Below are 27,906 nucleotides of genomic sequence, written 5' to 3' on the forward strand. Positions count from 1 at the left end.
GTGACTAGGGGTCATACCCACCATGGACTAAAGCTACATATAAAAAATTATATATACAAAATCAGCTTAACAAAAATATTTATATCTAAGGGGGAAAACCGTTGCCTTTAAGTTTTTAACTTGACCCCTGACAAATTTTCCTCCCTGATTTCTTCTGAATCTTCTACAGCTTTGTACACCACACAGTACTTATTCACTGACTTTGCAGATATTTCAAAGCCTTACCTAAACACAAGCCAAACCTACCCTCTACAAAGGTTTAACGAACAACAGGAATCTAAATCCATGTAATCCTGATTAATGTTGTATAGGTTAAAAAATATCTGTGGAAAGTCTCTTTTCCTCTAACTCACTTTTAGTTAAAGTTCTCCTAAATGTTGCCTGAAATTACATCCCTAGTAACTACCAACAATTCACTCAACCCACAGAGCTTATTTTCTGTGTTTACAAAAACAGAAAACCTATTATTTCTTTAGGGTTGGATAAAGCTATAGTGCATGTCAATAATTAAAATGATCCTATCATAACCCCTTTTTATGGGTATGTAAAGTGTTTGCTAACCCTTGTTTCTCTAAGATTCTCATACAATAATGCTTTTTCTACAATCATTTGCCTAGAAACTTTTAGAAAATAATTTATTTACCATTTCCTGCAATTCTTTTTGTCATTCTTCCAGATATAATTCTCCACTCATCTGAACTAGAAATAATACTTTTTTAGCCATACACAGTCAAAATTTATCCACCATAAATTCTGCTATGTATCTTATACATTAAAAATATACTCAGATCGAAATAAAAAGCCAGAACTTTCCATCAAAGCCCAAGGAATTTAAATCTTCCAGCCTAATCCTATGGTAGCTGAATCCTATAAGAGACACAAACTTAGGTTCAACAATATCTGTGGGACAGGGGCGTCTGGGTGGCACAGCAGTTAAGCGTCTGCCTTTAGCTCAGGGCGTGATCCCGGCGTTATGGGATCGAGCCCCACATCAGGCTCCTCCGCTATGAGCCTGCTTCTTCCTCTCCCACTCCCCCTGCTTGTGTTCCCTCTCTTGCTGGCTGTCTCTATCTCTGTCAAATAATAAAATAAAATCTTTAAAAAAAAAAAAAAAACAATATCTGTGAGACAAATCTCAGGAAGCCATGTGTTCAAAAAAATTTTGGTCTCAGGGCCCCTTCACACTTTTAAATTGTTGAGGGCCCCAAAGAGTTTTGTTTGTGATGGTTATTTATGTTGATGTCTACTATACTCAAAATTAAAACTGAGACATTGTTAAAACATTTATTTTAATTCACTTAATATATTACATATCAATATAAATTTATGAAAACAAGTTTCAAAAATTAGTGGGAGGAGTGGCACTGTTTTACATTTTTTCAAATCGCTTTAACGACTAAATACAAAACAGCTGGAGTCTCATAGCTGCTTCTGCATTCAATCTGCTATGATAAATTATCCTGATTCAAGTATATGAAAAAAAAACCTGTACTCGTAACTAGACAGAAAATAGCGTACTTTAAAAGCCTTTTCAGATAATTGCGGATATCTTCCTTTGATACTACATCAAAACTTGTCAAGTGGTATCTCTCAAAGACTAGTTAAAATGTGAAATATAAAACTGTATCAATAAACTTTTCATACTTTTTCACATTGAAATCCATGCACTTGGAATGTATTTTTTACCCATGAGTGTTTTTATAACATCATGAATCAGTCCTTAAGAAAATACTGGTTCATGGAGTTATTCAGGTTTTCCAACCCTTGACACATTTCATTATATATAATATCAAAAGAGTCACACTTATTAATATCATTACCAATATTATAGAAGTCTTTTAAGTACTGTGATACTGCTAAGCTCAAGGTAAACAACACAGATTTCCTCAAAATCTGATTTCTTTCTGGAAAGCTCAAATTTTATCAATAGTAACAAATACTGATAGCTGCTTTCCTCAAAATGACAAGTTTGCTTTGTTCCTTTTCAAGAAAATATTTACCAAATATCCAAGAAGTCTGAAAAACCAAAGTTCATCAGTTGCTCTTTCAAGTAAAAAGTTTTTCATGGAAAAAAATGCCTAGTTCAGCTGGCAACTCCATCCCAAAAGTGCTTTTCCTATGCAGTACATACCCATTTTATCATACAGATGCAAGGGTCAGCATAATAAAATTTATACTTAAAAATATTAAAGGACGTGGGCTTTTTTTTTTTTTTGAAACTGTGAGCACATGGCAGTAAAGGATACAGACTACTAGAGAGTCTCGTACCACTGGTGAGATTCCTGAGAAGGTATCAGCAGTTTTACTCATCATCACTTTTGTAAAATTAGTGCAAATGTTAACAAAGTAAAGTGGCATATAATATTTTACTGTTCTTATGAGAACAGTTTTGATATCACAGGCTCCCAGGGGTTCATGAAGCACACTTCGAGAACCACTTTGGGTATAAACTATCAATAACAGAACATCCTAAACTAGCCTCTAAGAATCACTCAGATAGCAGTTTCCAAAGAAAGAAAAAAAAAAAAAAAAGCAGGCTCAATGCATACAGTAAAGGCTTAACCTCGCAAAGAAAGGTTTGGTTTTTGCCCAGCTTCTAGAAGGTAACTTCCAAGCCCTTGAAATGTCCTGTTTGGCAAAAGTGTCTTTGTTGATCTGGGAACCTAGGGCCACAACAAATAGTCCAATGCAACAAATAGTCTAATAGCCATGCAGTATTAGCTTGACCTCTTAAGGGTTGGAGACTATGTGACTGACCCCCAGTAAAATCCCTGGACTTCAAGGCTCAGATGGAGTGGCAATACTCTTAGTTGGCAATACTCCACGTAGGTTGTCATACACTGTTGCTGGGAGAAATAAGCACTGTCCACATAACTCCACTGAGAGAGAACTGCAAGTTTTTATCTGGAATGCTCCTGGACTCGGCTCTATGGGCCCTTCCCCCATTCCTGGTTTTAATCTATATCCTTTCACTGTAATAAACCATTACCATGAATATAAAATCTTTGTGAGTTCTGAGTCCTAGCAATTACTGAACCTGAGAGTGGTCTTACGGACCTCCCAAACTAAGTTAGTTACAATCAAACTACTACATACATAAAAGCCAATTCCACACCTATAGGTTTCTCTACACAAGACACTGAGTTTTGCCCAGGGCCAAAACCTGGTGTGTATGTGTAGGTGTACGCACGTGCAGGCTCCACAGATCTGTCCAAGTTAACTACCAATGCTTTCTCCAAACAGCCTGTTAAGAGAACAGCTTCTCAACCTCTGCAACACTGACATTTCAGAACAGAGGATTCTTTGTTGGGGGTGGAAATCCTGTTCATTGTAGGACATTTAGCAGTACCCTGGCCTCTATCCAATAGATGCCAGTAGTATCCTTTCCCCCTCCCCAGCTGTAATTATCAAAAATGTCTCCAATCATTGTAAAATACCCCCACCAAGCCACTGAGAATCACTGTTTTAGAGAAAAGTCATCTAGGAAACCAGTCCTTGCCTTCTTTTTTCCATTTTTTAAAAAAGGAATAAATTCCGTTTGGCTCTACCTTCTCGCCTTCCTAAACATTTTGATTATGAAAAGCAATTGTCCATTCTGAGTCTTACCTGCAAACAATATTTGGAAAATAGTACTGAACTAAATTCTTCCTTCTAGGGGACTCAGTCACAGGTTTCCAATTTCAAGAGTGAGGGAAGCCTCTAACAATGATCTTTCAGTAAAGATACATATGTATTTTCTGTACCTTATGCACATTACTGCACATCAGGAAAGGAAGATAGGCCACTGTTTCTCAACTTTGGGAATATACTTCAAAATAACTGGAGATGCTTCTCTTTAAAAATACAGGTACCAGCACCCCATTTCAGATACACCTAATCAGCATTTATTATTCATCCAGCAATTATGTGAATGCCCACCAGATGCAAAGTATTATTACAGGTGATGGGGATACCACATTAAAGAAGATATGATTCTTACTTACCCTCTTTGAGCTCACATTCCAGTAGAGAGAGACAGACCATGAAATGTAAACAAATAAAATTACTTCGGAAAGTGCTATAGGGAAATCAAACAGTATAATGGGACCAATTTCCTGCATTCTCATCAATATTAGTAGAGATATTATCAAAGTATTCAATGTGCTAGGTAAAAATGTTACTTTTGCATGCTAGTATTTATAAAGCTTGTGACATAATTATATGCCTAAACTCCTTGTTATGTGATGGTGCTGGGCAAAACTGTGGCCCTTACTCTTTGGGAAATGTTAAGTTCAAGACTAAATAGACAGGTTTCCTCACAGTTTCAATTCTAACTTCCATTAGCAGAGTGAAAACGCTACGTTAAACTCTTGAAAACTGTAGAGTTGAATGATTTTATGAGGAAAATCATTTAATGAGGAAAAAAAAAAAAAGAGCTCCTGCATTCATAAAACCAACTGCAGGAACTTAGTGAGTGTAGTCCAGGAACAAGGTCATCTCCCACAGAAATTACTCAAAGGTGAAAACATTTGACAAGCTGACAATCACATGGACAGTTTCCTGCGGAATCTGACAAGACCGGAGACTGGGACATATTTTTCTTCTCATTTTATACTTCTGTAAAGAACTGGTAGCAAAAACCTAGAATAAATAAGTTTTCTGCTCTTTAATTTTTCCTAACAAGTATAAAAGAAAACCATAAAATATATGTTGTGTCAGTGTGTGTGTGTGTGTGTGTGTGTGTGGTTTCACGGTTAAAAAAAAGTTTGTGAGTACCAAACAAGCAAAAGATCAAACACTTCTCTGTCATATCAAAATGAGTAAAAGGTTAAAGGTACAGCTTATATACACCCAGCCTTTAAGAATAAAAGAGAAAAAAAAAGGTCAGATGCCCCAAGATGTTTATGTTTCAATATACACCCCATTCCATACACACAAATGGTAAGCAATCTGTTCACCCTCTAACAGTGGTTCTCAAACTGCTGTTTCACAAACTTCACAAGCCACTGGCATGGTTTCCACTCTATAAACTATGTATCACTCTGTCACAAACCCATAAATATTTTATGCCCGCAAGGAAGTAGCTACTTGGACATAAACAGCTTTTAATTGCTCAAAAGAATGAAGAAGGCATTGCAGAGAAAAAAGCAGGTTTACCTTCCTTTCAGAGCCTGCAGTTTATCACTGCCATCTCTAAAAAAGCATTCAGAACCCAATCTTTACAAAGTCCATTCCTCAAGGCTCAAATCTGATGAAAGAACCTATACAAAAATCTTCCAATGGTTGCTCCCCACAGTTATAAGGTTCAAATCCCATAGCTTAGAACACAAGATACTCTAGGAACTGGCCCCTACAGAATTTCCCCCAGCCCGATCTCCTGCCAATCCTTCTCAATCCTCGCTCAACTAATACCAATGTGTAAGATCATAAGGCATATGAATTCCCAATTGAAAAGATGGGAGGGGGCTCACTAATCCTAACATGTATTCTTTGAAAGATACAGATGTAAGCCAAATATTAAAGGAAGTTACTCAGGATAAAAAGAAGTGATACCAGACAGTAACTGGAATCCATATGAAAAAAATAACATTCACAAAGATAATTATAGATAAGGGAAAAATGAAAATAAAGAGATAATTTTTTACTCTTCCCTTGATTTGAAAAGGTAATTGCATAAAACAATTATAAAATTGTACTGTCAAGCTTATAACATATAAAGATGTAATATATACAACAATAATAGCACAAAAAGGAAAGAGGGAATGAAGCTACACTGGAGGAAGGAAATGATGACACCAGAAGGTAACTCAAATCCCCAAGAAGAAACAGAGATTGGAAATGGTAAACACGTTGGTTAATACAAAAGACTATAAATAACCTTCTCCTTTCTTCTCTTCTTTATTTTTTAAAAAAGATTTTATTTATTCATTTGACAGAGAGAGAGAGCACAAATAAAGGGAGCAGCACGCAGAGGGAGAAGCATCCTCCCTGCTGAGTAGGGAGCCCGATGTGAGGCTCAATCCCAGGACTCGGGATCATGACCTGAGCCGAAGGCAGACGCTTAACTGACTGAGCCACCCAGGCGCCCCTCTTCTCTTCTTTAAAAGACATACATTATTGGGGTGCCTGGGTGGCTCAGTCAATTAAGCATTGACTCTTAATTTAGGCTAAGGTCATGATTTCAGGGTTGTGAGACCAAGCCCCGAATCGGCTCTGTGCTAGTCATGGAGCCTGCTTAAGATTCTCTCTCTCCCTCTCCCCTTCTCCTTCTGCCTCTTCCTTCCCAACCCCCCTCCTCATGCGTGCACACTCTCTCTCTTAAAAAAAAAAAAAAGATATACATTGTTTAAAAAAAACAAAAAATAAAAGACATACACTGTTTAAAGCAATAATTAAAACACTGTACTGTTGTTTATTACATAAATGAACATAATATATATATAAATAATAGCACAAAGGAGAGAGAAGAAAACGGAGCTCTACTGGAGTATTATCAGTATCAATCTGAAGTAGACCATGATAAATTCTGATGGATACTGTAATCCCTAGAACAAACACTAAGAAATGTATAATTTTAAAGTCAAAAAATCTAAATGGTAAGAAGAAAATACACAAGGTAATAAAAGAGGAACAGAGGAACAAAAAAGACATGATATATACAAAAACCAAATGGGAGATGTAAACCCAACTATTTCAAAAATAATATCAAATAGAGGATTCTTTAGAGTCCATTAAAGAGACAATATTTGGATAAAAAGGCAATACCCTACTATATGCTATCTGCAAGAGACACTTTAAATTCAAAGGCACAAATAGGTTGAAGGGATGGAAAAAGATATAACACGTAAACAATAACATCAAAGAATTGAAGTAGCTCTATAAATATCTGACAAAATAGACTTTAAGTAAAAAAAAAATTACTCAGGACAAAGAGGGGTATTAAAAGCATCAATTCAAAAGGAAGATATAATGAATATAAACATACTCACCTAACAAAACAACCCAAAATAAGGGAAGCAATAAGTGAAAGAAATGAAAGGAAGAGACAAACATTAATAAGAGACTTCAATACCCCACCCTCAGTAATGGATAGAACAAAGTAAACAGGAAATCAGCAACAATACTGAATTTAAACACTATTAACCAACACTATTAAACAACACTATTAACCAACTTGACTTCACTGACACATGTGGAAGACTCTACCCAGCCACAGCAGAATTCACATTCTTTTCAAGCACGCACAGAATATTCTCTACAATACACCATATGCTAAGGCCATAAAACAAATCTCAAATTAAAAGAACTGAAATGAAAACCAAAGCCACAATGAGATATCCTCTCATACCAGTCAGAATGGCTAGTATCAAAAAGACAAGAGACAGCAAGTGTTGGCAAGGATGTGGAAAAAAGGGAACCCTCGTGCACTACCAGTAGAAATGCAAAATGGTACGGCCACTGTGGAAAAGAGGATGAAAGTTCCTCAAAAAATTAAAATAGAAATACATAGGATTCCATTACTGGTTATTTACCCTCCCAAAATGAAAACACTAATCTGAAAAGAAATATGCACCCCGTGTTTACTGCTGCATTATTTATAATAGCCAAGATATGGAAGTAACCTAAGTGTCCACTGACAGAAGAATGGATAAAGAAGATGTGTTATATATACAAAACGGAATATTACTCAGCTATAAAAAGGAATGAGATCTTGTCATTTGCAACAACATGAATTGGACCTAGAGTATGTTATGCTAAATAAGTCAGACAGAGAAAGACAAATACTATAATTTCACTATATGTGGAATCTCAAACAAACAAAAAACAGAAATAGATTCATGAATACAGAGAACTGGTGGATGCCAAAGGCAAAAGGAATGAAGGGAAGGGCAAAATCGGTGAAGAGAATTAAGAGGTACAAACTTGCAGTTATAAAAGAAGTCACAGAGATGAAAAATACAGTATGGGGAATATAGTCATTAACACTGTATTACGTTGTATGGTGACAGATGGTGACCACACTCAACAGGGTGAGCACTGAGTTACGTATAGAACTGTTAAATCACAATGCTGTATACCTGAAACTAGGAAAACACTATAAGTCAACTATACTTCAATAATAAAATTTTTTTTAAATAAAAGTATGTAACATATTTACTCATTATTCTGGTGTGGATTTTAATTCAAATAACAATGTTGAATTTCTTGAGTTAAATTGTTATAAAAAATGCAGGGAAGGGGAGCTTAGTAGGTTAAGCATCTGACTGGCTCAGGTCATGATCACCGGGACCTGGGACCCCATGTCAGGCTCCATGCTCAGTGGGGAGTCCGCTGCTTCTTCTCCCTCTGCCCCACCCCCTGCTTGTGTGCTTGCTCCCTCTGTCTCTGTCTCTGTCTGTGTCTCTCTCTCTCTCTCTCTCATATAAATGAAATCTTTTTTTAAAAAAATGAGGGAGGGGCACCTGGGTAGCTCAGTCAGTTAAACGTCTGCCTTTGGCTCAAGTCATGATCCCAGGGTCCTGGGATGGAGCCCTAGATCTGGCTTCCTGCTCAGCGGGGAGTCTGCTTCTCCCTCTCCCTCTGACCCACCCCTGCCCTGCTCTGCCCTCACTGGCTCACGTGAGCTCTCTCCTCAAATGAAAAAAAAAAAAATCTTGAAAAAAAAAAGTGGGGAAAAAAGATACGAATACAAAAAATGTTCCTCAATCACAATGAAATTAAATTAGAAAAAAAAAAAAGAAATTGGGAAATCCACAAATGTCTGGGTATCAAAGACACTTCTAAATAACCTATGGGTCAAAGACAAAACCTCAAGAGAACTCAGAATAGTCTAAGCTGAATGAAAACAAAAACAAAACACATCAAAACTTATAGGATAGCTAACATAGTGCTTAAAGGGAAATTTATAGCTGCACACAACAGTATTCTAGACCTTGAGTAAGCTTCCATCTTAATTTAGTAAAAAAGCAAACTAAACCCAAAGTAAGCAGAAGGAAATAAACTGTAATTATTAGAGGGGAGTCAATACCATAGAAAAAAGAAAAATAGAGAAAAATCAAAACCAAAAATTGGTTTTTTGAAAAGACCAACAAAATTGACCTAGATTCACCAGGAAAAAAAGAATGAAGACAAATTACCAAAATCAGGAATGAAAAGGGATACATCATTAGCAACCTCAGAGAAAGTAAAAGTTTTGATAAAAGAATACTATGAACATCTTTATACTAACAACTTAGATAAAATGAACAAATTCCCTAAAAGACACAGATTATCAAAACTCAAAAGAAAATAAAAAATCTGAATAGACCTATAACAAGTGAAGAAACTGAATTAGTAATTTAAAAGCTTACCACAAAGAAAAAGTCCTTGTCTACATAGCTTCACGGCTGAATTCTATCAAATATTTAAAGAAGAAATAATACTAATCCTTCACAAACTCTTCTAAAAAAGAGAGAACACTTCTTAATTCACTTTATGATATCAACGTTACCCTCATACCAAAGAATAAAGACATAAAAACTCTCAACAAAATATTAGCAAGCCAAATCCAGCAATACACAATAGGGATTATATAGTTTGACTATTCTTAAAACATTAAACATAAGCTTACAATATGACCAGTAAATTCATTTCTATAAATCTCCCCAAAAGAAATTAAAACATATGTTTATACAAAGATTTATATATGAATAGTCATCACAACTTTATTCCTAATAGGCAGAAATCAGAAACAATTCAAATTTCTAACAACTGGTGAATGGATAAACAAAATATTGTGGTATAGCCATACAAGGGATTATTAGTCAGCAATAAGAATTAATATACATGCTACAACATGGATGAACCCCAAAATGAAAGATGCCAAACAAAAATGAGCTTATGATTCCGTCTATATAAAATGTCTAAAAAAGCTACATCATGGAGACAGATGATGTCATTTATTGCCTGGGGCTGAAGGTGGAAACAGGAGTAACTGCAAAATGGGTATGAGGTATTGAGATACTGTGATTTTTAATAAGAAATATATATTTGGTGTTCATACCCCTTTTCTGGCACAGAGCTCCTAAAATCTTTGGAATGTCCTATGATGTGAGCCATATGTGTCGTTATGTTAATGAGGTCACTTTTGGAAACTGCCTAAAGACAACCAACCAAGATGATCAGAGGGTTGAAACTTTAAGTCCCACCATGACCCCCACCCCTACCCCTGACTTCTGGGGAGGGGAGAGGGGCTGGAAATTGAGTTCAATCATCAATGATTTAATCAACTATGCCTATGTAATCAAGCCTCCACAAAAACCCAAAAGGATGGGTTTTCAGAGAGCTTCTAGGTTGGTGAACACATGAAGATTTGGGGAAAGTGGCACACCCAAAGAGCATGGAGGCTCCATGTCCCATCCTACATACCTTGCCTTATGCATCTCTTCCATTTGGATGTTCCTTAGTTATATCCTTTTGTACTAAATCAGTAATCTAGTTCATAAAATGTTTAAGTTCTGTGAGCCACTCCAGCAAATTATTTGGGAACTTCTGATTCATAACCAATCAGTCAGAAGCACCCGGACCTGAGACTGGTATCTGTACAGAAAGGGAAAGGGGGGCAGTCTTATAATAGGACGAAGCCCTTAACCTATGAGATCTGATGCTATCGCCAGGTCAACAGTGTCAAAATTGAGTTGAATTGTAGGACACCTGTCAGGTGTAGAAGTGTAATGAGAGTGGTAGCAGTGTGACAGTAAGGGAGCAACATATAGGAGGAGAACTGAGGTTTTTCCAAAACAGGTATCTTTTTGGGTGATGGAAATGTTCTAAAACTGGAGTGTGGTGCTGAGTGCAAAACTCTTTAAATGTACAAAAATATCTGAACTGTGCTCTTAAAACAGATGAATTTTATAGTATATAAATTATACCTTAATAAACTGTTGAAGAAAAAAAAGGAGCCACTGGTCTAACCAATTGCCAGCTCCCTGAATCCAGCTTGAAAGGTTGATAACCTATACAGGATCCTTATTGTAGATAATACAATGGAAAATGACTGAATTATAGCTGGAGAGAACTGAATTGGGTAAAAAGGAAGATTTTCTGACAGGGTCGACATAGGAATGTGGAACCAATGAGAACTATACAAACTCAGCACATTTTAGAATTAATGTGGTTCAGAGAGAAGGCTACCTGAAGGGTAGGTCAGACTTCTGTCTTCTGGGATAATAATAAAAGAATACACTTTTTAAAAATATCACGTATAGGAGGGCCTGGGTGGCTCAATCAGTTAGGCGGCTGCCTTAGGCTCAGGTCATAATCCTGGGGTCCTAGGATCGAGCCCCGCATCGGGCTCCCTGCTCAGTGGGGAGTCTGCTTCTCCCTCTTCCTCTGCCTGTAGCTCCCCCTGCTTGTATTCTGCCAAATAAATAAATGAAATCTTAAAAAAAAATTACGTATACCTAGCCTTAACATAGGACAATGAAAAGGAAAAATGTTTTCACTATTGTAATAAAAAAAATTTAACTCAAATGACCTTGATTTACTACTTTACACTGAAGTAAGCAATATTTTAAAAGTTATATTATAATATATGGCATACCCAAACAGAAATAAGTCTCGTGAGGGTTGAATCCTGCAGTGGGTGTTGCTTACCTGGTTTTGCCCACTCTGAGTATTAGAATCTTGATTAATAGGTAGTGTCCATCCAGACACAAATATATAACAATGTGTGAGAGCAGGGAGATAAGTGAAAAAATATGAAAAAATAAAAATAAGAAATAATACATCCAAATCTCAGATGAAGGTATGATTAGGATTACAGCAGAAAAATGCTCTGAGAAAGAAAAAAGTATATTCATTTCTCTCAGTCAAATAAGAAAAAGATAGAGGGGGAAAAAGCAAAGTATAGGTATAAATGATTTGCAATAAGGAAGGAGATCAATAAGAAAGCTTACATGATGGGTGGGTAGACTTCTCTTTTCTTAGTAAATTAGGAGACACAACTACATGTTAAAATGGAGAAGGTAGAGGGGCGCCTGGGTGGCGCAGTCGTTAAGCGTCTGCCTTCAGCTCAGGGCGTGATCCCGGCATTCTGGGATCGAGCCCCACATCGGACTCCTCTGCTAGGAGCCTGCTTCTTCCACTCCCACTCCCCCTGCCTGTGTTCCCTCTCTTGCTGGCTGTCTCTGTCTGTCAAATAAATAAATAAAATCTTTAAAAAAAAATGGAGAAGGTAGAAATTAAATATTAATGCATATAGAAAGGAATGATAAGGATTAAATAGCCTCGAAGGTGCAACTGAAGTTAGACATCAGAAAACTGGAGTATATTCAACTTGGTTTCATTACTTCCTTCACCAATTTTTCAGTGGTCCCAGAGCTGAAACAAGAGAACAAATATTGGAGAAGTAATCCATAGGTTGACTGTTGAAAGTCAAGGGAATACAGGAGTTTAAATTGTTTGAGTAAGTGATCATTTATTGAGCAACTACTACATACTAGACACTTTATCAACATTCTCAAAATTCAATGAAGATATTCCCATGCCCATTTTATTCAGAAAGTAGACACAACCCAATATAGCAACAAAAGAAATGAAGTTCTGATGCATACCTCAGTATGAATGAAACTCTAAAACCTTGTAAATGAAAGAAACCAGTCACTAAAGATTACGTATTTTATGATTCCATTTATATGAAGTGTCCAGAATAAGCAAATGCATAGAAACAGAAAGATTAGTGGTTGCCTAAGGCTGAGGGAAATGTGGGTCAGGGGAGAGGGACTTTAGAGGAATGGGTGACTGTTGGGTACAGGGCTTCTTTCTGAGGTGACAAAAATGTTAAAAAAAAAATTAGACTGTAGTGATGGGTGCACAACCCTGTGAATTTACTTAAAACAACAACACTACTTTGTATATTTCAAATGGGTATATTTTGTGGTATGTCAGTTATATCTCAAGAAAGATGTTAAAACAACCAACCAATCTCAGGCTCAGATTTAGTTTCTTTGCCCAAGGTCACACAGTAAGACAGTGGTAGAGCTGCCCAGATCTCTCAAGCCAAAGTCGTTTTCAGTAAAATAGTAGCTACCATTTAGCAACTGCTAACTATCTATCTCATTTAATTCAGCAAATCTGTGAGATAGACACTATTATCTCCCTTTTTAAGTGAGAAAACTCACCTAAGTAACTGGCCCAAAGTCACAGAAGTGATAAATTAATGAGCCAGAATGAGAAGTACATACTCTACCATTTCAGACATTCAATTAATTATCATAATTGTTTGCTATATCCATATACGGTGACATTCACTACTATTTACTTAACATTTTCCTTTAAATCATTTGCCTCTCTTGCCTGACAAAGCTGCACAGAGAATGGAGCTATAAGCTGAAAGGGTAGTGTTGGGAGTGAAGACAGGAATAGAAAACATAGAGGCTAAGATGTAAGACTGACATAACAGCACTAAGGGAAGGAACTGCAGGGAAAGTTCCCACTGAGAAACAAGGCTTGCTGAGGAAAGGGTCCAGCCCGAGAAGGATGTGGGAGTGGGAAAATGGACAAGTTGCAAGAGGCAGAAGACTAAGATGAAAGGGAAGAGACTGTGTGTAACATAGGAGCTGAGACTCAAGAGGTTGAGTCAAAAGGACTAAAAAAAGGGGCGCCTGGGTGGCTCAGTCATTAAGTGTCTGCCTTTGGCTCAGGGCGTGATCCTGGCAGTCTGGGATCAAGCCCCACATCAGACTCCTCAGCTGGGAGCCCGCTTCTTCCTCTCCCACTCCCCCTGCTTGTGTTCTCTCTCTTGCTGGCTGTCTCTCTCTCTGTGTCAAATAAATAAGTAAAATCTTTAAAAAAAAAAAAAAAAGGACAAAAAAAAAAGCAGGTGGAGGTGGAAAAGAAGACATGAAAGCTGAAAGATGGGTAGGGATGGGTGATAGCTGAGGGGAAGAGGTAGGATGTTGAAGAGGGCAAAATGAAACCTACAGAATGGTTAAGAGGAAAGGCTGCAATGGAATGAGCTGGGAAACTCCTGAATAGGCCAGAGGAAAGTGAGAATGAAGCAGGATACAGGGCTATACTCAGGAGTCTGGACCGGAAGCAAGGAAGTATCAGTCAACATCTGGTAATCAAAGTAGACAAGTCACCCACAAAAAATCTCAAGAAAAGTTGTCCCATGTTTCAGAAAACACTACCCTAACCAGTACTGCTCAAATCAGGAGGTCAAGGCTTCTCAAGAGGCCAGTTTGTGGCCAAAGTGGACCTAGCAGACTAGGTAAAGTAGGTTTCAACACAGCAAAGCTCAGGTTACCTGTGGGTGAGGAAATGGGAGAACCAGTAATGAAAGAAGCTGTGGTCAGAGAAAAGAAATTACATGTTCAAAACTGAAGCTCCAAGATGCTGAAGAACTACAAGATGAGCAGGTAAAAAGTTTATTTGACTTCATAATATAATCTTACAGTCCGACAGAAGTCTTAGAAGGTAGAGACTGCTAGTAAGGAAAAGAAAATAGAAACAGGTTGATTAGTGGCATTTCAAAAGCAATAATCCCATAGCCAAAACATAAGAGCTTCTAAAACCAGTAATGCACCAAGACATCCAAAGTAATCCATGTGTTACTGACCATCTAAATAGTTAAGCAGTCAGTATATCTAAGCTTAAGTGAAGGTGATATATAGAAATTCAACTTTATGGTAAAGGATAAGCTGAAGGATAATTTGTATTACTAATGAATTCTGTATTTAGAACAATTTACCATAAGTTTCATTAAAACAGAGAAGTTGCTCATTGTTAAATGAGAGGATTAACCATTATTTAACGTATACACAATCTTCCAGAACATTTCTACAGTACATCTATACTGTATTTCATTTACACCTCCTGACTAGTTTCTAAATTGGGATATACTCCAACCAGGTTCCTTCTCACTGTCTCTACTAAGGTATCAAATGAGAAGGTCTGAAAGGTTATAGTCCTTTGAGTCCCTTGGCCTCATCTACTGAAGTCTCTTGATTCCAGATATCTTTACTATATGAATCATTCAAGCTCTCGCAGACATGCTAGTTTCTAACTACCTGTCTATACCTTGGATTAGGCTATTTATTGGATCTACCTGACAAACACTACACTTGCTATTCTGATCTATTCACCTGGTTTCAACTCCAGTGCTCACTCCTGATGCTGCAGTTTGCTTTTACATCCCTTACAAGTCAGCTGTTTTTAACCCTCAGGTTCAACTCCTTTTCTTCAGGATGTGGCTGTCGCTTGCCTAGCTGTTTTTAGTTCTCCCAGGGACTCTCTTCTCACTCTTGGCATGACCCAGTGTGACACTCTGGAACTACACACTGACTAGCATGTAAGCTTTCAAAAAGTGGAGGAAGCCTCTCACCATTCAGAGAACTAGTCAAAATAGAAGGCTCTTGTTTACCTATTTACACACACACACACACACACACAATCTTTCAAAGTCCTGTTTGAATTATCTGACTTTTTCCTAATTTACACTAATAAGAATACAATACTAACAGTAGGTAGGTTCTTTCGGACTATCACATCTAACCAGAAAGTTCCCTCAAAAGGAAAAAAGAGAACATATAATATTTACCTAAAAAACAAAAACAAAAACAAACAAGAACAACAAAAAACCTTAGTTAACAAAAGGAAAAGTTTAACAATATAATCTGCATCAGGACTAAGATCTGCAGTTCTCCTAAATAAAGCATTCTCTTCTTTCTTGGTGGTAGAGATTAAGAAAAAATATACACTCAAACAAAATACCCACATGTAACACAAATCTACCAAAAATGCACTTGTACTTTTTGCTCCTCTAAAACGATATTTTATATAGGCTATATATATGGCTCTTATCCACCGAGGAGGAGGGAGAACAAGATTACATACAAATGAACACGGGTAAATAAAATCCCATTGAAATAAACTGCAAGGACCCCCCAACTTTACCACTGGGTTCAATCAGCCATTTCTCCCTTGATGCTCTCAAAGCACACATAAGATAATTGCCCTTATTTAATTTCATCTTACCCCATACTAGAAGACAGAGACCATGTTTCACACACGTGTATCCCTAGTATCGAGGACCAGCAGGTAGCAGGCATAAAAATGTTTGTTATATAATAATCAGGATGTTAATTATCATTTCCATGAAAATTTTTAAAAAGAAAACACAGTATTAATGTATAAGGCCTGTACGTTAACAGCTGAAGACTAACTTACCATATAAATGAGTTTCAAAATATAAAATAGTATAAACCAAGGGCAATGGATCCCAAAACTGATTTTGGATAATAAGCAAAGGAGTTATATTGATTAAAGTAATAATGGATGTTATAAAAGATAAATCCCAAAGTGTGACATAATAGTTTATTTTTATTTCATGCTTACATGAAGTCCAAAAATCCATGTTAATGATCAGCTGTGGGCATGAAGAGGCTGGAGATGACCCAGGCTGACAGAAGTTCAGCTCTCTTGGACCCATCATTTCCAAAGCTGCTTTGGCAGACAACACCCAGCCAGCAGGAGAGAGGAGAAGAGAGAAGAGAGGATTGTTCAAGGAAGTTTGTATTTGCCAGGACTGAAGAAACACTCAACACTTCTACTTAATTTCCTATGGCCAGATCTCAATCACATGGCCATCCCCAAATGCAAGAGGGGCTGAAAAATATAAGTTAGTTGCGATCCAAGAAAAAAGTAAACAGGCTTGGTGGAGAGCAAATTACTCTTTACCTTAAGAGGTTTTAAAATACAGATTCTGGGACACTACCCCAGGTGATCCTCATTAAGCATGTCTACTAGGACCCCAAAATTCTGTATTAAAGCTGGCCAACTGATTTCGATGTATGCCCAACTTAGGAATTACTGGCTTAGGAAGCAAAGAAATTGGGGCAAATAGGAAAAACATTTCCATGGAAAGTTTATAACAATGTGCTGGATAAAAAGAAAGCTAAAAGGTGATGAAAAAAATTGAGCCTTTGTGCCTTGGAGAACACAAACAATATAGGTAGAACTTGGGAAATTCTTCCCTCCTCTGGCCTGTGCCAGTAGTCTACCGTGGCTCTCTTCCTAACTTTGGTAGCTTCACAGGCTTCCTTTCCTCCACCCATTCCATATTCTCCATTATATTCTCCTTGGCCATGAACTTTTCTCATTAAACGACCTCATTCACCTCAATTACCACTGAAAACACTTTTCTCTGAACCCAGCCTCTCATTTAACTGCCTCCTGTAACTTTTCCAATTAACTGGCAGCTCCTTAAAATTAAGGTTAAATACAGAGTTTCCATATGACCCAACTAGTCCACTCCTAAGTACCCAAGAGAAATGAATACTTAACGTCTACACAAAAACTTTTACACAAATGTTCGTAGCAGTATTATTCATACTAGCCAAAAAGTGAAAATAATCCAAATAGCCTATCAACTGTTGAATGGATAGATAAAATGTGGTATGATTCAATGTAATACATTATTCGGCAATAAAAATATCGATACATGCTACAGTAAAGATGAGCCTTGCAAACACGCTACATAAAATAGGCAAATATATAGAAATATATATATATAGAAACAAAAAGTACATTAGTACTTGTTTAGGGCTAGGAATGATGGGGGTTTGGAAGAATGACAGTTTAAGGGTAAGAGGTTTCTTTTCAGCACTATAAAATGATCTAAAATTGACTAAGATTACTTGTACAGCTCTGTGAATATACTAAAAATTATTGAACTGTACAACTTAAATTGGTGTGTGAATTATATCACAAAAAAGCTGTTTAAAAAAGAAAAAGCTATCAAACTTTTAAATCCAGAAACTGATAAAAGAGAAAAGGCTGCCTCCCCAGACTAATTTATACTTCCTATTATAAGATACAAAGTTGGGGGGGGGGCGGAGGTTGGTACCTTAAGTAACAAGAAATAAAGTTAAATGTAGTACTGAACTATAGTAACTCATTCTAGGTTCTGGAACAAGTATAGGTTTCATAAGCAACTGCTTCCTGATTTTCCTTTTTAAGTATTTTAACTGTCCCATGCTGTATGTTTTAACATTATCTGTGGCCTCAAATCCTTAAGAGTAGAAAAGATATACTTTTAAGTTTAAAATAAATAAATTTAAATAAGTAAACCATCACCAATTAAGAATCTGAACTTAAATTTACTAGGCAAAACTGAACTTTCCACTGAAGTTGTGGGAGTAGTAATTCTATTCAGACTTAGTTCTGCATGCCAATCAGTATACACACAGAAGAACGCTTTTTTAAAAAACTCAGTATCACATAAGGAAGGTGGATAAATCACTTAACTAAGAACTAGGACTAGGGAGTAGGAGTAGAAATTAAACTTGAAGTACTTGAGAATTTTAATCATTATGTACAATGTACTATTACACTTTGAAACATTATTGGTTAAAGTAACTGAAGATTTCATTAATGTCTGCTTTGAATGAGGAGTACTGTATAACTCTGTGATTCAGTATCACTGTGTGTGTTTAATGTGAACTGTCCATAGAATACATTCTTCAGAACAAAAAGACTTAACCCCAAACTATTGTCTCCAGGCACAAAACTTTCTCCAGGAGCATCTCACTTCAATCCACATAGAGCGCATTCACGGAATATAAATTTTACATTAGACTGGAAAATAAAAAGGAAAAAATAATATGCTGGAAAACCTAATATAACCTAAATCTAACTACTTGAATTACCAATGTTTAATTGTATTTTCATATTTAATTTACCCTAGTGGGACTATGCAGCAAAAAAATGTCAACTGTCATATAAATATAAGACACTCTTAGTTGCACGCTTAAGTGAGCCATTAATATAGCTATGAGGATCCTTTAAAAATGTACTCATTCCCAAACTTATGCTTAGTACTTAATGTACCTGCACTCAAATGTTTTACATATGTTCTGAATTATAGCAGTAGCCCCCTAACCGGTCTCGGGTGTTCCTGTTTGTCTTCTGTAATTTACTCTTCTAAAACCTATAATGTAGTGGTTATTAAACTTTTGGGTATCATGGACTCCTCAAAGGATCTAATGGAAGGTATGAAGCCTCTTAAGTACATGTATGCACATTACTCCAAAAAGCCCTTCATAGACCCTAGATTAAGAAACCCACCTATGACAACTTCCAAACACCTTCCAATCAAGTCCAAACTTCCTAGCCTCACTGTTAATTTAGCTAATCTATCTCCTATCCTTTCCAACTACACATACCAATGAGGTCTATGTCGCACCACCCCAGCACAGATACACCATTCTCTTTTTCTGGCTTGCCTTCTATTCCTCTCTTGTTGCTTTCCTGCACAACTGTTTGCTTTCAACAAATCCTTCCTGTGAACCTCAAATACCTCCCTTGCCATGAAAGTCTCCCTCTGCCTACAATCAGATCATCTATTCCTTTCTGAATTCTGAAGCATGTTATACGCATCTTTTACGTTGTACATCTTTACTTGTTCTACACTGTATTATACAAGGCATCCAAAAAAAATCAGTTAACACAAGACACACTTATTTTTTAACTATGTTAGATACATTTCCAAATACTATGCTCCATATGTTTTTCTTCAACCTCTATAAATCTTTTCAGTGTATCAGTGTATCAGATACTGTGCATTTATGTATCTTTTGTCTTTTCCTAGCCAATAAGATCTTTAAGGACAGAGACAGTGACTACTGTACCCTTGTATGTCCCACAGTCTCCAACACAAAGCAAGGGAACACTTAATATAGAATACTTGAATATCTGAGCATAAATGTTTTTCAGGCATTTCATATTTTCTGTATTCCTAATTATAAGATTTTTCAAGGATCATCTATTGTTTTTCTACTGAAAAGTCTAATAATGCTCCACCCTTAATGGATACTTGATCAAGTGAGAGCTTACTAACTATCCAAAATAGTGGTCAAATTATTCTCATCCATTCAATATATACTTATTGATATATGCCAAACCTGTTAAAAACAAAAACAAAAACGAACTTCAACATATCAAGAATCCACTAACCCAGAAGAGAACACAAAGATGACTCCTACACAAAAATAGTAATCCAAAAGTAAAAACTATTATCCTCTACTACTGCAAACAAAGTCTAACTCCAGTTTTAAAACCAACTCAGAAAATAGAAACAGACATCCCAGATTATACATTTCCACACTACAAGAAGCAATAAAACAGTATAAAAGTGTAAGAACTTTCTTTAGAAGAAACTCTTACACATGATATAAACTTTAAGACCAAATGATTAATGCTACATGAATGGATGAACCTTAACAAGATTACACTAAGTGAAAGAAGTCAGACATAAAAAGGTCACATACTGTAGAATTCCATTTATATGGATATCCAGAATAGGGAAATTCATAGAAACAGAGAGGAGATTAGTGCTCGCCAGGGACTTGGGGTGGGGAAGAAATGGGGAGTGATTGTTAAGTGCTTTTTGAAGGGACAGAAATGTTTCAGATTTACATAGTGGTAATGGTTGCACAACTTTGTGAATATACCAAGAACTACTGAATTGCACCCTTCTCTGGAGGTGTTATTTATTGAATATTTTCTTGTTTTTTAATTGAAGTGTAGTTGACACACAATGTTACATTGGTTTCAGATATACAACATAGCAGTTCAACTCTACTCATTATGATACCATCACAAGTGTAGCTACCATCTGTCACCATACACTGCTATTACAATACCAGTGACTATATTCCTTATGCTGAAACAAAATCCCTGTAATTTATTCATTCCATAACTGGAAGCTTATATCCCCTCCTTCCCTCATCCCTGTTTGCCCATTCCCCACTCCTCTTCCCTCAGGCAACTACCAGTTACTGATGGGACTGTTTCAGCTTTTTTTGGTTTGGTTTGTTGTTTTTTTTAGATTTCACATGTAAATGATACCATATGGTATTTGTCTTTTGCTGACTTATTTTACTTAGCATAATGCCCTCTAAGGTATATCCATGTTGTAGTAAATGGCAAGATAATCTTCTTTTTCATGGCAGACTAATATTCCTGTGTGTGTGTGTGTGTGTCACATCTTTATCCGTCTACCGATAGACACTTAGGTTGCTTCCAAATCTTGGCTATTGTAAATAATGGTGCCATAAATACAGGGGTGCAAAAGGGTGCACCCTTTTGAATTAACATTTTCATTTTCTTTGGGTAAACATCCAGTAGAATTATGGATGCTATGGGATTTTTTTTTTCATTTTAATTTTTTGAGGAACCTCTATAATGTTTCCCACAGTTGCTGCACCAATTTGCATTCCCACCAACAGTGCACCAGGGCTCCTTTTTCTCCACATCCTCACCAATACCTGTTTTTCTTTTCCTTTTGAGTCTAACCATTCTGACAGGTGTTAGCTGATATCTCACATGTTTTTGATTTGTATTTCCGTGATGGTAAGTGTTGTTGAGCATCTTTTCATGTGTCTGTTGGCCACCTGTTACGTGTTATTTGGAAAAATGTCCTCTGTCCATTTTTTAATTAGATTAGTACCCCCCCCAGTACTGAGTTGTGTAAGTTCTTCATATATTTTAGATATTAACTCCTTACCAGATATGTCACTTAAAAATATCTTCTCCCACTCAGTAGGCTGCCTTTTTGTTTCGTTGATGGTTTCCTTCACTGTGCAAAAGCTTTCTATTTTGGTGTAATCCCAATTGTTTACTTTTGCTTTTGTTTCCCTTGCTTGCAGAGACATATTTAGAAAAACGCAGCCAATGTCAAAGATACTACTGCCTATGTTTTCTTCTAGTTTTATGGTTTCAGGTCTCACATTTAGGTCTTTCATCTATTGAGTTTATTTTGTGTATTGTGTTAGAAAGTGGTCCAGTTTCACTCTTCTGCATGTAGTTTTCTAGTTTTTCCAGCACCATTTATTGAAGAGATTGTCTTTTCCCCACTGTATATTCTTGCTTCCTTTGTCATACATTAATTGACCAAATACGCATACGTTTATTTCTGGGCTCTCTAGTCTACTCCATTAATCTATATGTCTACTTTTGTGCCAGTATCATACTGTTTTGATTATTACAGCTTTGTAGTATATATTGAAATCTGGGATTGTGATACCTCTAGCTTTGTTCTTCTTTCTCAGGTTTGCTTTGGCTTGAATTGTACACTTTAAAAGATGACTTTTATGCCATATAAATTATATCTCAATTTTCTATATCTTAATTTTTTTAAGTTTATGACCACTTTGACTACTTTATCTGAAAGAAAACTGTTCTTTTAAGATAGGAATCTTGGGACACCGGGTGGCTCAGTTGGATAGGCATCTTGATTTCGGCTCAGGATTGTGAGATGGAGCCCTGGGTCGAGCTCAGCAGGGAGTCTGCTTGAGATTCTTTCCCTCTGTGCCTCCCCCCACTGGCGTGTGAGTTCTCTCTCTCGCTCAAATAAATAAATCTCTTTAAAAAAATACAAATCTCACTTTGTAGTTTGTTTTCTGAAGCTGAGCTAAACTCGTGATTACAAACTGGTCCCCTGCCAACCCCTATGTAAAATTACAGCTTCAAATTTTTATCAATGGTAACTACCAACTTGCCAACATTTATACAGAGATTTCTCATAAGTATCGGGATCTCAAACTTCCTAAAGAAAACTGGAGTTCTAAAAATATTAGGCACACCTGCATGGAAACAACGTCCTGGAGCTAAGCAGCAACTAACATACCTGCCCTATCTGCCATGATCTCCATCACTCCTTACTGCCTTCTAGATACTAAAGCCAAGTACCAGCTGCCATTTAGCTTTCCAGTTTTGAGTCTGTTACCTTACACATCCTAAGCAAATAATCTTCTCTTTCTTATCACGGTATACTATGAAACACTGCTGATAAATTAAAATATAATTATGCAATTGGTCAAAAGGTACAAATTTCCAGCTATAAATAAGCTTCAGGGATCTAATGTACAGCATAGTAACTATAATTAACAATACTGTATTATACATATACACATTTCAAAGTTGTGAAGAAAGTAGACCTTAAATGTTACACACACATACACACAAAGTAATTGTGTGAGGGGACGGTAGTGTCAACTAACCTTTTTTTTTTTTTTTTTAAGATTTTATTTCTTTATTTTAGAGATTGAGAGAGAGCCTGTGCACAGCTGAGCAGGGGGAGAGGAACAAGAAGACTCTGCGCTGAGCATAGAGTCTGACATGGGGCTCAACCCCACGAGTCTGAGATTATGACCTGACCGAAATCAAGAGTCGGAGACTTAACTGACTAAGCCACCCAGGCACCCCTGGCAGTGTCAACTAATCTTATTGTGGTAATCATTTTGCTTTATATACATGTATCAAATCATCACACTATACGCCTTATACATACATATGTTATATGTCAATAATATCTCAATAAAACTAGAAATAGAATTTTTTAAATTTAAATGTAATCATACACAAGTACATTTTTACTAAATGCAAAGATAAAAATCTGCATGTGATACCTACTGAATAAAATCCTGCAACTGTCAGAGATTCATGCTGTATAAATACTTTAATGTGGGGGGAAAATTGAGGGAAAAGTTCATGTTTCTAGTCCTATAAATAGAAAACAAATTATCTTCACCTCATTTACAATTAAAAATTATTTTCATCTATTAACAAAAAATAGTGCACTAGTCCAACCAAGTCTTTGTCCATGTATCCTCAAATTTACAGGTGACATTTCACATATTATCACTACGCTGAGTATTAACAGACTATATAAAACCAGAGAAGCATCACAATTACTTCATAATTGTAATTCATGAATGCAAAGGTGCAATTAGATTTTATGTCCAACTGAAAACTCAATCCTGTTCTTACCCCCATATTAGGTATTGCCACAGAAAGGGGAAAACCTGTCTTATCCAGATTATTTATTGGATATGAAAACAAATTGCTTTATTTATTCACTGATTTTATGTTTAAACCACCTAGAACCACCTGATGCTTACGTGCACAAAGAACAACTCCTACCCATTAACAGGTTCTACATATTAGGCCGTATTTACAGAGCAAAAAGAAAACAGAACACAAGGTGAATATGGCAATAAGAGAAAAAAGAAGCTTGAACTATTTCCTTTTTTTTTTTTTTTTGAAGATTTTGTTTATATATTTGACAGAGATAGAGACAGCCAGCGAGAGAGGGAACACAAGCAGGGGGAGTGGGAGAGGAAGAAGCAGGTTCATACAGGAAGAGCCTGATGTGGGGCTCGATCCCATAACGCTAGGATCACGCCCTGAGCCGAAGGCAGACGCTTAACCGCTGTGCCACCCAGGCGCCCCTTGAACTATTTCCTACTCCAAGTGTAAATGAGGATTGAGTTAAAAGCTATGTCAAGTACCTTCCAGCCTCAAAATTCTGTGTATTTATCCACATTTTCTCCTCCTTTCCTCCAAATAAAATAATTTACCTAGCTGAACTGCTTTTCCAGTAGATAGAAAGGTTAACATAGTATTTGTATTCCATTTTTTATCATCGTTTCTAAGCCAATAAAATATCAACGTACAAGATGACTTCTAAAAGCAGCTGTTCCCTTTGAAATAGGCAAACCAAACTCATTTCTCAAAGTCTTCCAAGAGAGAGACCAGATGAATCAATTACTTAGTAGTTTACAGGTAAACTTTGATGTTCGTCCCCCCTGAGCCATGCCACTGAACCTGCCCAGGTATCCTTAAGTTTACAGGTGACATTTTACATATCATCACAACCACTGAGTATTAACAGATATTATATAAAATTGGAGGAGCATCACAACTGCTTTATAATTGCAATTCCTAAATACACAAATGCAAAGGTGCAACTGGATTCTATGTCCAACTGAAGCCACAATCTTGTTTCTGCTTAAACTGGTAAGGCTGAATAAAGAGATAAAGAGATAAAGTGGGATAGTCTCCAAAAAGTTCACCAAATTCCTAATGCACATTATGATCCAAACTGCAAAAAGAAGTTTTTCAAAAGTGTAGGACTAGAAACAAAAATCAATCATTACCTCAACTATGACTTATGGAAGCACAGTGTCATTAGACTGATAAAGATCAGAGTATGTAGATCTTGAGTTTTACACCTTTAAGAGTATAATGTGAGTTGACCATACAGGAATTAGCAGGAATTAGTTATGTTTTACCTGTTGTTTTTTAACAGTCCTGCCCCATAGAACTTTCTGATGATAAAAATGTTCTGTATTTGTGCTGTCCAATACCATAGTCAATAACCACATGTGGCTACCAAGCATTTGAAATGTGGCTAGCAAGACTAAGTGAACTTTTTATTTAATTATTAAAATTTAAGTTGCCACAAGTAGGCTAGTGGCTATCATATCGAACAATGCGGTTCTATCATCTGAAATACAATGTATAAACTTCACCTAACAGCAGAGTTTTTCAAAGTATCATTCCTGAGGATGTTAACACAAGCTAAAACCTTCCTGATAACTAATGATACACAAGTTAAGCCAAAGGCCTACACATCAAATAAACATAAAATTCATTTATTAAATGAGAATTGATGATACCAAGATTCAGAATTTAAGGCACAATATTCAATGAGACGATATTAAAAAAGACATCTCAAATTTTTCCCCATTGTTTTTACAAAAGGGGTACTCACTTTAAGAATAGTTTCCCAATATATGCAAGTTACTTCCCCATCAAATCTGCCCATTATCTTCTGTTCAAAACAAAAAACGGCCAAAATAAATTCTCAGCACTATTACGTCTACTGCCACTTGGTAAATTTCACACGTTGATTTCCCTTTCCTTAAAGAAAAGATACAAACGTTTGGAAGCCTTTGCATCGCCTGAAAGCCTTGTAATCCATCTTTCCACGTATTCAGATGTACAAATCATTCTGATACAGTTGCGATTTCGTCCCTAGACACAATTATTTTCAGTCCAAAAGAGTCACTACTCTTTTCGGCACTTCAGGTATTCTTTGACTAGCTCTCCCTAAGTCAAGAAAAGTAACCAAGATGGTGCACAAAATGTCAAAAGAAAACAAGTCTAGGAACTTGCAGGTTGAGCAACTAGTCTCGAAGCAGAATCCACCGCCTTTAACCCCGAGAGAGTGTGCCTCGGACTATGCGGCGAAGCAAACAGGCGAGCAAGGTCGTGACCTAAGGTCACGGCCGCCAGCACCGCTCCCGCCCGGCAGCGGGAAGCCACCTGTTAGGCCCGAGCCTCACCTGGCAGGAGAGAGGAGGCGCACACCCGGCAGTGAGCCGGACGCGGACGCCTAGGCTGCCAGCGCAGGACCCGCCCCTCACGCGGCGGCGACCGGAGACGGCGGCGAGCCCCCCAGCTGCACGTGGGCTTCACCCGGCCGGTGCTTCGCTGACAGGCAGGTCGCCCGCGGTGCCCGGCCCGGCTTCCGCGAGCCAGTCCCCGGGGCGGCACCCCGCCTCCCTCGCACCCACCCCGCCGAGTGGGCGCCCAGGCGGCCCACACCACTGGCCCGCCGCCCTCCCTTCCTTCCTCCCCGATCGGCGCGATCCCGCCCCGCCGCTCCTCACCTACCTGGTCACGGAGTTTGAGGAACGCCATGGCGGTCGCCTCCACCGCAGCCCCGGCCCACCGCTTCCGCCCCCGTAGCTTCGGCCGCTCCCCGGGGCCAGCGGGTCGGCGGCCGGCTGCGCTGAAGAGTCCGCGGGCAGGGGGCGGTGCCGCCTCCCGGGCCGCCAGCCGCCGCTACCGAGAGGTGAGGAGCCCGGTCGGTCCCGCCTCCTCCCCTGACTACTCCCCCGCCCTCTTCTTTCCTTTCTTTCTCTTTCTCTCAGCTGCTTTCACACGCTGCCGCTGCCACAGCCGCCGCAGCCGCCGCCTCCTCACGCCCCCTTCCCGAAATACCCTGGCAGCCCCCGCGGCCGCGCCGTTCCAGCCCGCGGCAGCGGCGGCATCCAAACTCCACTCCACAATATTACCACCACCGCCCGCCGCGATTGGCGGCCGCGCGGGGGAGAGGCCAGAGTAAGCCGAGCGCCCATTGGCCACGCCGCCGCGCTCGTTCGTGCCCCTCCCCACCTCCTGGAGAGGGAGGGGGCGGAGAGAAGGAAGCTGCGAGGGGTGGGCTGCGAGCTACAGCGTGCGGGGCGGGGGAGGCGGGAGCGGAGCGGAGCCGAGCAGGGGGAGGGGTGGCCAGGTACTCCTGGGCGCGCGCCCCGGGCGCGGTGGGCGGAGCCCGGGCTGGAGGTGGGGGGGCATCTGGAAGCGGGGTAACGGCTCTATGTTCGCACGTGGAGGTGGAGTGTGGACTCTCCCCAAAGCTAGAGGAGGATGAAGGAACTGGGTGAGGGGCCGGAAGAGGCGTGAGAGGTGGGCAGCTGGGGGCTGCTGCCTTCCTGGGAGCGGCGAGGGGAGAGGGGCGAACCCGACGCGCACGTGGAGGGAGAGGGAGAATGCGCCCCTGAGGTGGGGGAGGATGAAGGAGCCAAGGAGTAGGGGGGAGAGGCGGTCACCGGGAGGCTGGCTGCCCTCCCGGGGGCTGTAGGCAAGGCCAGAAGGTGGGGGCTGTGGGGGAGCGTGAACTGACGGGGTCTCGCGCGTCGGAGGAGAATGAGCGCTCCTCCCCAGCACACGCCCCCCCGGACTTGGTTGGACTAGTCACCCCAGGGTGTGAAAGGTGACGCGTGGGGGCTGCTGCCCTCCCGGGGGCAGCAACCGGGCCGGGGGGCCGGGGGCGGGGGAGGGGAGGGGAGCGATGCTGTACTCTGGGCGGAACGGCGGCGTCTTTGCAGCCAAACAGGTTGTGGACGCCGGAGTCTTTCTCTGCCTGTAGTCCCAATCCAAAGCAAGGCTGCGATTCTCCAAAATCCTCCTGCCCGACTTGCATTTTTTTTCCCCTTTCTTCTTTCACATCAGAAGGGTTTTGCCTCCCACTCGAGAGAAATCAATTTAAAAAATAAAAGATGTGCTGGATTTCCAATAAATAGCATCCTTGGATGG

The 27,906-nt window shown here is 38.8% G+C and overlaps 1 protein-coding gene across 3 annotated transcripts in view; it reads right to left on the reverse strand.

The window, feature by feature from the left end:
- The window catches only part of ANKRD28 (ankyrin repeat domain 28), a 193,915-nt gene extending 167,098 nt beyond the window's left edge, over positions 1-26,817 (reverse strand). For 2 of the 3 annotated variants that reach the window (XM_040636838.1, XM_040636837.1), the window contains exon 1: positions 26,482-26,817. Coding sequence is in view for 1 of the 3 variants with exons in the window: in XM_040636837.1 (XP_040492771.1) it covers positions 26,482-26,508 (27 nt within the window). In the remaining 2 variants the exon portion in view is untranslated. Of the gene's footprint in view, positions 1-16,356; positions 16,462-26,481 lie in introns of all 3 variants that reach the window. The other variant, XM_040636839.1, reaches the window with a different exon arrangement.
- Between the last annotated feature and the right edge of the window lie 1,089 nt (positions 26,818-27,906).

The sequence above is a fragment of the Ursus maritimus genome, unplaced genomic scaffold (assembly GCF_017311325.1).
Source record: "Ursus maritimus isolate PB19 unplaced genomic scaffold, ASM1731132v1 scaffold_20, whole genome shotgun sequence".
NCBI lineage: Eukaryota > Metazoa > Chordata > Mammalia > Carnivora > Ursidae > Ursus > Ursus maritimus.